This window comes from Phyllostomus discolor, chromosome 12 (genome assembly GCF_004126475.2).
Source record: "Phyllostomus discolor isolate MPI-MPIP mPhyDis1 chromosome 12, mPhyDis1.pri.v3, whole genome shotgun sequence".
Lineage (NCBI taxonomy): Eukaryota > Metazoa > Chordata > Mammalia > Chiroptera > Phyllostomidae > Phyllostomus > Phyllostomus discolor.
In genome coordinates this window covers 2776847-2785733 of record NC_040914.2, presented here as the reverse complement: position 1 = coordinate 2785733, position 8887 = coordinate 2776847, and the positions used below count along the sequence as shown (strand labels likewise).

The 8887-nt window shown below is 48.2% G+C and overlaps 1 protein-coding gene across 1 annotated transcript; it reads right to left on the bottom strand.

The window, feature by feature from the left end:
* Positions 1-396: 396 nt before the first annotated feature.
* On the bottom strand, positions 397-4887 carry LOC118497649 (speedy protein E4-like). The gene is made up of 6 exons (XM_036012762.1): positions 4807-4887; positions 4034-4292; positions 3321-3379; positions 2827-2912; positions 815-986; positions 397-643 (listed from the first exon to the last, which is right to left on the bottom strand). The coding sequence occupies exons 1-6, from the start codon at positions 4885-4887 to the stop codon at positions 518-520; spliced, it is 783 nt and encodes a 260-aa protein (XP_035868655.1). The 3' UTR covers positions 397-517.
* Between the last annotated feature and the right edge of the window lie 4000 nt (positions 4888-8887).

The following is an 8887-nucleotide window of genomic DNA, read 5'->3' as shown; positions in this document are numbered from 1 at the left end:
GGGGAAATTTAGAACACATCTGTGATGTGGCCACCAGCAATTTGAGAGTAAATTTGGATGAGAATAGAGCCAGTCATGATTTGTCTTCTGTTGTTGGATGTAGAGACAGTTCTATCTCATATCCCGTGTTATGCATTTACTTTGTTGTAGTCTCTATAGTTGGTATTCCTGAGGGATGACAGGCTCATTGAATTAACAACAGGAAGTCAAAACACAATATAGGGAAAAATTTGGAACATATTCACTTTTCACAAAACTCAGCATTCCAACAAGCTGTCATTTGGACCCAGTTGCTTCAGTGAAATGATTTCAGCCAAATCTTGAGGCCTGGCACCCACACATCCCATTGAGGAGCCTGGGTGTGTTTTGTCAGCTGGTGGCTGGGAGCCAAGTTGGTGCCTGGGTATGTGCCTGGTGGGTGTACTTCACAGTGTGTAGTAGGGTGATGGGGAGGGGTGGGGTGGATGAGCATGGGTGCAGCAGTTAAATGTCTTGGATTTCCTAGAGGGACAACCAGTCATTCCATCTGGACCTGTGCAGACACAGCCCTGCCTTCCTGCACACCTACCTCATGCTCTGAGAGGTCAGAAAGGAGGCTGCGATCTCGCTTCCACACCCACAGCTCGGGATCAAAGGCCTGGATCTGGAAAGACAAACAGCATCTGAGGAGGTGACAACTGTGTGGGTGAACACTGTCACACTCCTGCTCAGTCCCCAAATCTGTTTTCATTGCCCCATCCCAACTGTGATCCCCCATGATCCCTTCTCTCTCCAATCTGGTCCCCCCTCTGCCAGATCCCCACAGCCCACCTACCTCTTCGCACTCTTCCTTGGTGACCCATGCCCTGTAGCCCATGGAACGAAAGAACTGAAATCGCAGTTTGTGGAACAAGGGACGCCGGGCACAGTTGCTGTCCCCATAGAGGAAGGAAAAGATGGTCTCTTTAGGGGCATGGTAATCCTCTTCCATATCAAGAGCCAGGTAGCTGAGAAAAGTCATGAGGGTGTCAGTCGGAGCTGAACAAGAAGGTCCCCTGCCTGAGGTCTGCTTTCCAGAAAGGACACAGACTGAATCAGCTTCACACAGGACCCACAGGAGCCCTATCCAGTGTCAAAGAGTGCTACCCGTCATCAAGAAGTCCCTGCAGAGCTGGCACCTGAAGGGCACCTCTCATACCTTGATGATGCAGATAAGATTCAATGGGGAAGCCCATCCTCTTCCTTTAACCTGCTGTGTGTGCACACACCTGTCTCCCTGTAGTGTAAGTCCCTAGACAGTTCTTGTGGGTAGGGCCCCACCGGCCCATTGCAGCATTCTTCGCTTTCCTACCAAGTGACCAGTACAGGGCTTGGTTCCTCAGTGCATGCACTCAGCAGCCCTTCTTGAATTCTCTTCCCAACCTCACATTTCCAGGCACTTGAGATGCACTTGATAAGGTTTTACAGAATGAATGACAAAATACTCAGTCTCATAGTCAAGTGCAAAACTGATTACCTTAGAGACTCAAAATAACTTAAACTTTGTAACATGGAAGGAACTGTGCTGAACCTTGGCTGGTGTGGCTCAGTGGATTGGGCGCCGGCCTGTAAACCAAAATGTCACCAGTTCCATTCCCAGTCAGGGCACATGCCTGGGTTGCAGCCCAGGTCTCCAGTTGGGGGTGTGTGAGAGACAACCGATTGATGTTTCTTTCCCTCTCTTTCTCCCTCTTTTTCCCTCTTTCTAAAAATAGGTAAATAAAATCTTAAAAAAAAAATAAGAACTGTGCTGAGTGTTTTAGGGAGCCATTGATGTTTTGACAAGACTGCCCTCGACAGTGGTCTAGTCTGATGGGATTAAAGAAGGAGAAAGCGGAGATGAGAAATTACTGTAATCCAAAATATCACATTGTGTTAGAATTTTAATTGAAATGTTACTTGGCTACAGAAGTGAGGGGGTCTGAAGATTCTGGTGTTTGAGTTAGTTTTCAGAAGAAATAATTTCTTTTAGTTACATATGTGTAAAAATACCAAGAATTAAAACACAATATAAAATCAGGGAAGGGCAGTGAAATGAAGATTGCCACGTCAGGGTGGGGAGCGAATGTGATGGAGGTTGCAGAGAGAGAGCTGATGTCAAACTGGGAACTCTGGCCTTGGTTTAGAGTAAAGTCAGCCAATGACACTATTGGGAGCAGGGTGGTGAAGAGGTTAGACCCGTGTTTTAGAAGTATATTCAGAGAGACTTGTAGGAAACGTCCCTAGGGGTTGTGTTTTTTCTGCTCACCCGAGGACATGTTTATTGATTTTGGAGGGAGGGAGAGAAAAACCTTGATGTGAGAGAGGAACATGGATCGATTGCCTCCTGCAGGTGCCCTGACCAGGATCGAACCTGCAACATTTTGGTGTACTGGACGGCACTTCAAACAGCTAAGCAACCCGACCAGGGTCCTGGGGAGCCTTTCACAACAAATATGTGTTATTTAAAGACGGTCTCAGTTGAGGAGAAACACCACCACATTTGGGAGTGTTATGAGGTGGGAGGCAGGGGGAGAGAAAAATCAGAAATCGTCAGCCTCGAGCCTATTCATTCAGTGGAAGAGTGGAGTCAGTTCTTTACGAGGCTTTTATGTTTTCTTTTTCTTTGTTCCATCTTTTAACTGCATTAGGGTTGTTGGCTTTGACAAAGAACAGTATAACAAACGCTCTACTACAGTCCTATCATAGGTATACACAGAGTACACAGCAGAAATGGTTGGAAGAGCAGAAGAGAGGTTGGAGGCCCACTCTCTCCCTGTACTCCCCAGAGGATGAATGCTGACCGATGGGCTTCAGCACGGTACTCACAGGGCCAGGAAGAAGTGAATCCTCTGGTACTGCCAGCAGAAGAGGCCTGCGCGGCTGAAGTAAGCGATGACCATGGCCAACAGGTACTGGTGGAAAGAGGGGAAGAACATGCCAGAGGACTCATGTGGTGAAAGGGGAAGAATGGTGGGACAAGGGAATGGCTGGTGCTCCCAGGATGGCAAGGGCTAAGGGTTTCAGGGCATGAGTGTAGGACAGCTGGCATCACAAGGGTCTCTGATAAGCTGGAGCAAGGGGGAGTCCCCAAGAGCTGAGAGAACAGGGGACTTGATGTGCCAATAACCATAGGGACAGGCCTTGGGCTCAGATCCCAGAGAAGCCAGGCCAGAGGCAGGGCTGCTGTCCACACTGCAAGAAATACCTGGGTCCCCAAAAGGAAGTGGTGGACGAGGCATTTGGTTGGACTGGGAACTGTGGGCTCGGGAAGCGCCCCCCCACTGCCCCGGAATCAAAGGTAGAGCAGGAATACCTCTTACCTTGTCTGCGAGCCTCAGGCTTCTGTCCCACTCCAGGAACCCTTTCACGACAGGGTCCTCTGTGAAGAGAGGGCAGGTGTTAGCTTGGCCACAGGAACAGGGTTGCTGGAGGTGCATTATGGGGCAAAGAGGAGAAACATGTGCCTATTGGGGAAGGTTCAGGTTGTGGCCAAGGCTGAGGCTGACAGGAAGAGGGGCAGGGGAGACTGTTCTCTGGGCAAGGAAGCAGGGGTGACACTACCTCCACCCACCCAGTGTGGGGGGACCGGGTGGCAGGTGGGGTGGCAGCAGCATATCCGCATCGCTCGGATCTTAAATAATCAGTGCTGCCCCCTCATCACGCAGGAGCGTGCCCCTTGTGCTGCCCTAGCAGTCAGTCATTTTCTCCATGGCAGCACATCAGGGTGCAGCGGTGGCCTCATGATGCCCTCTTGCACGGGTGCAGGTATTTGGATTCAAAGGGCCAGTCAGAGCTAAGGAGTCTCAGAGATACAGTTGAAACCAGGCCTCGTAACCCCACGTGCAAGCCTTTTCGAATCCAGCCTAATCCTGCATCACTTCTAAGTGTCCCTGATGGGCGACTCATCAGGAGTCCTCCCAGGACAGAGAGTGCACCCGCTAGCAGGGTGTTCTTTTCTGTTGGAAACATACAGGTATATTAAAATGTTTTTTTTTTTTAAGGATTGGAGGGTGCTCTCCAGGTGTCTTCTTACTGAGCAGCCTGGCAAAGGCCTCGTGGTGTTCTGGCAGCACCGTGGATGTGCGCTGCTTCTTTGGCCTCATTTCCTGGCCGCACACCGTCTCTAGGGCCCTGATGTTTTCAGGCCCAGGAGCGGTCTCCTCCTTGCCCTCCTCTTCTGTTGACTGCTCCCTCTTCCTCTTACTGCCACCAGCGTTTGGAGGCAGGGGGCTGGAATCCACACAGGGAGCTGAGTGAAGAACCCAGGATATAGTAAAAGGCTTTTTTTTTGCCTTTGGAATTCAGTTACTGGTCACCTAAACCAGACACCCACTCCAGCCCACCCATGCCCTCCTCAAACAAGCCCCTCCATTCTCTCCAGTCTCATGGGCTATGGGCCTTCTCCCCAGCCGTCTCTTCACCGTTCTCCTGTCATGACATCTGTTCCCCTCCACATTCACCTTGCCATTGTTCTACCTCTCCGTCCTGAAAACTCTTCCTTGTTACAGGTCATTTGTCCCATGGAAGGGGGACAAAAGGAGCCCTTGTGGTGTCCCCCCTTCCCTTCTCTCACCTTGGACTCTCATCCCCTAACCCTCTTTCCTTGCCTCCCAGGCTTTCCTGTCTTGGGGATCTCCTTGTCCCCAGGTCCTGTGGTCTCTTCCAATCCCTGGCTTTCTGAACCTCCCCTTTCTTTCACACACACCCTCTTCACCCTCCTTACACTTTCCTCCTTAACGGGTACCCCTGTCAAATCCCTCTGGCCCCTGTTTCCTCACCTGATGGTCCTGGGTTGACTTGAATTACTGTCACTTCCAGGGGATATGCCGAGGTGCTTGGCTGGGGGCTCAGGTTGTCAGACTGGAGACTCTGTTCATGGCTGGCCATGATTTCTTTCAAACTCTTTTCTTTCAGGAAATCTGGGTGATCACAGGGCTAGAGAGAAGAGGCTGTTGTCCACCCTCGCTGCCGAGCGCCACGGAGTTTGATCCTTCCAATCAGGATGGTCGGAAGCCTCTGATGTCATCGGTCATTCCAGCCTGGCAACCAGTTTGAAAGATTCAACACATATGTGTAACTGCCATATAAGTAACTGCCATACATACATGTTAACTGCCATGTGTGCACTTCTCCTGGAGATCAGGGGAAAGCAATGTGTCCTGCTACTGACCCAACAACTTCAGACCAGCCTCCAGAACTGTCTTCAAGTGTCAGCATCACTCTTTACCTCTTTCCCAGCAGACACTCTGTTCTCTCCATTCTGAATGTGAAGTATGCTGGGATGTGCTCTTTGCCATTCCTATTTCAGAGTGTCGCCTGGTGAGAGAGGGAGGTGACACAGGCATTTATGGAAAGCAGAAATTCTAAGACCTTGCAAGAGTGGGATAAAGGTGCAAAAAAGTTCCTGGGTACATGGACTCATCAGATTAACAAATTACGTTAAAACACAGAACGGTGCCCTGACCCTGGTGTGGCTGTTGGTTCAGCCACAAGCCTAAAAGCAAAAGTTTGCTGGTTCGATTCCTGGTCACCATAGTGCCTGGGTTGCAGACCAGTCCTCAGCTGGGGACCTGTGCAACCAATCATTGTTTCTCACACATCAATGTTTCTCTCCTTCTCTCCTTCCCTTCCCCTCCCTTCCCCTCTCTCCAAAAATAAACAAATAGAAATTGGGGGGGGATCAATTTGAAGCAGTACAACTACTTTGGAAAACAACAATGACAACAAACATGGAATTTGGCAAAGCTCGATATTCACGATGTTCAGGATTCTGTAGCGGGGGACACACATCCTCTACCCTCAGGCAGCTTTTATTCCAAGAGACATTGTGAGAACCTAAAATCCTAGAAAGCTGTACATGTGCTCACATCCTTCCGATGGTGTCCACAGTTTCCAGGAGTCTACGAATTGTGCGAAGCCTGCCCCCCAAGTCCAACTAAGAAACTTTAGTGCACATTTCACAATTTTCAGCCTATGTATCACTCTTGGGCCAGAAATTTCACTACCACTCAAGGATCCTATGAATAAAATGTCAGACACACAGAAAGACTAAGTGGAAAGATTTCTGATTCAGGACAGAGCAGGATGTTCTCTGTGAAGGTGGGGAGTGCAGATGCAGAAAGTGACTAACCATCTCGGTGTCCTGCAGGATCAGGGGGATGATTTTTCTGGATTGCCTGCCAGTCTCCTACCCCTGCTATTCACCTGGGCAATTAAACTTTTCCTTCCTTCCTCTCTCCCTTCCTTCTTTCCTTCCCCACCCCCCTTTTAAACAACACTGTGTAAGAGATACATCCATCAGTGGCTCCTGGCACTCCCCCAACTGGGGACCCGGCCTGCAACCCAGGCATGTGCCCTGGCTGGGAATCGAAATGGAGACCCACTTTAGTTCACAGACTGGCACTCAACCACTGAGCCACACCAACCTGGGCCTTCCTTTCTTTCTTATTGTGATGAAATAATGTAACAAATTTACAATTTTAACCTCATTAAAGGTTAAATTCACTGGCAATGAACACATTCACATTGTTGGGCCACAGTCAGCACCAGCCATCTCCAGAACTGTTTCCTCTCCCCAAACTGAGACTCTGTATCCAACAAATACGAACTCCTCATCCATCCCCACCGGGTCCTGGGAGCCACCTTTCAACTTTCTGTTCCCATGAGTTTGCCTACTGTAGGTGTTTATACAGTTCTTTCGGGCTTAGTCAGTCAGCATAATGTGTTCAAGGTTCATCCACATTGTAGACTGTCAGAAGTTCCTTCTTTTGATAGGGTGAATAATAACCATTATATAAACCATATTTTGTTTATCCACCCACCTGCTGATGGACACTTGTGTTGTTTCCACTTTTCAGCTGTGAGTCTTACTTTTGATCCATTGTTTGTACTTGGATGAGATAGGATGTACCCAAACTTTTATTTTTTAATTTGGAACACATATATATTTCTAATCAGCCCATGCCAACCATGAATGAGGTCAAATTGGTTCATTCAGAAGAAAGTATGGCATATCCTTGACAAGTGAAAAATAGAACCATTGTATGATGTAGCCATTGCAGGTCTGGGTATTTATCCAAAGGAAATGAAAACTGGGCCCTGAAGAGAGATCTGCATCCCCACGTTTGTGGCAGCATTCTTCACAGCAGCCAAGATATGGAAACAACCTGTGTCCATCAACAGATGAATGGGTACAGAAGATGTGACATGTACGTATAGAATGGCATGATACTCAACTCTGAGAAAGGAGGGAATCCAGCCATTTGTGACCATAAGGATGGACCTTGAGGGTATTATTTTAAATGAAGTAATCCAGACAGAGAAAAGCAAAGTCTACATGGCATCATTAATTTTATGTGTTATCTCAAAAAGAAAAAATAATCAAACTCACAGGAACAGACAGTACAAAAGAGGCTTGCCAGGGGTGGGGGAATAGAGAATGGCTTGTTCAAACCTGCAGATCTCATGTACAACACCATGACTATGATTGATAACACTTGTGTTGAGTATCACTGCAATTAATTGATGGAATAGAACTTAAGTATTCTCACCAAAATTAGCAACAGCACCAACCAAAGGTCCATAAGTCAGGTGATGGACATGTTGACTGGATGGGGAGAATCCTTTCACCAAATATACATATGTCAAATCACCACAGTGTGCACTTTAAATATCTTATCATTTCATGTGCTAGTTATTCCCCGGTAAAGCTGAAGTTTACATGGTCTGTGTGTCTGAGATGCATAGGCTGCATGTCTCCCTTAGGTGCAGTCATGGACTTTCTGAGTTGGACCAGGTCTCAGGGGCCAGGCACACAGCCCCAGGCTCCTCCACAGCTTCCAGGGCCAGGCTGTCCCTGGAGTCCCCGCCAATGGGGAGGGCAAGGCTGCAGGACAACATGTGTCCCATCACTGTACAAGGTCAACACTTGGAAACCAACTTGGAGTTTGAGGAGACTGATTTTACAAGCCTGGAAATCAGGTGCCAGGCATCGTAATAGACTTGATGCACTGGAGGGAAAGAAACAGGAGAAAACACAGGTAACAAATGAGACCATTAAAGGCTGGAAAGGTTTCTTCAAGGACAATGTCAAAACAGATGAAAAGTGTGAAGAGAACGTGAAAGTTTTGCACAGTAGAAGTAAAAAGTGTCTATGTGACAGAACATAAAAAGTAAAAAATTAAGTTAAAAAGACAGATGACAGATTGGGGGAAATATCTGCAATTTCTACAACAAAAAGAGAAAGCTCTCCATTCTAGATACCTGCATGAAGCCACAGTGAGAGGCGCATTGCTGCTGCTTCTGGTCAAGATGGAATCACAGAGTCCAGGTTACTTGCCCAGCTTAAACACGTTTATCAAAAGGGGGAAGTATGTAAAATGACACTTTTTAGTTATTTGGAGAGAGAGAGGCAATACCTGAGGGTGTCTAGCTCACTGCCCAGAGAGGGTCCACATCACAGTACAGGGATGAGGACTGTCTCTGAGCCGAAGGGGCATGGCAGTGGGCATTCGCAGGATAGAGAGCCAGAGAGGAGCAAGGCGCAGAGGGCATCCCAGACTTCCACTGAATGCTGGTCAGTGCATGTGGGGAGGTGGGAACTGGGGTCTGGGTACTTAGGCTAATGGGCACTCTGCTCATCCTCACAGTGAACCTTCTAAGGTGCTCTGCACAGCTTTCATCCTTTACCTGGTGAAAATGGAAATGAGCATAAAGAAATGCTCCCTGCAGGCTTCCTGACTCAGGCCCAGAGACGTGGCCACTGTCATTCGCATTCCAGCCTTCCATCGGTGAGAATCCAGGCACATGCCACACTCAACGGCAGCAACAGCTGGAGATGACTTGTCCTGGGCATGAAGCAGCCACTTTCAAAAGCAAATTTGGGGAA

What these genes read in the sequence shown, in the direction of transcription:
- LOC118497649 (XM_036012762.1), bottom strand. Translation starts at nt 4,887, where the DNA reads ATGGCCAGCCATGAACAGAGTCTCCAGTCTGACAACCTGAGCCCCCAG. An exon ending in CATATCCCCTGGAAGTGACA is followed by an intron (nt 4,293 to 4,806) that starts GTAATTCAAGTC and finishes TGAATTCCAAAG; the next exon opens with GCAAAAAAAAAGCCTTTTAC. An exon ending in ATTCACTTCTTCCTGGCCCT is followed by an intron (nt 987 to 2,826) that starts GTGAGTACCGTG and finishes GACTTTTCTCAG; the next exon opens with CTACCTGGCTCTTGATATGG.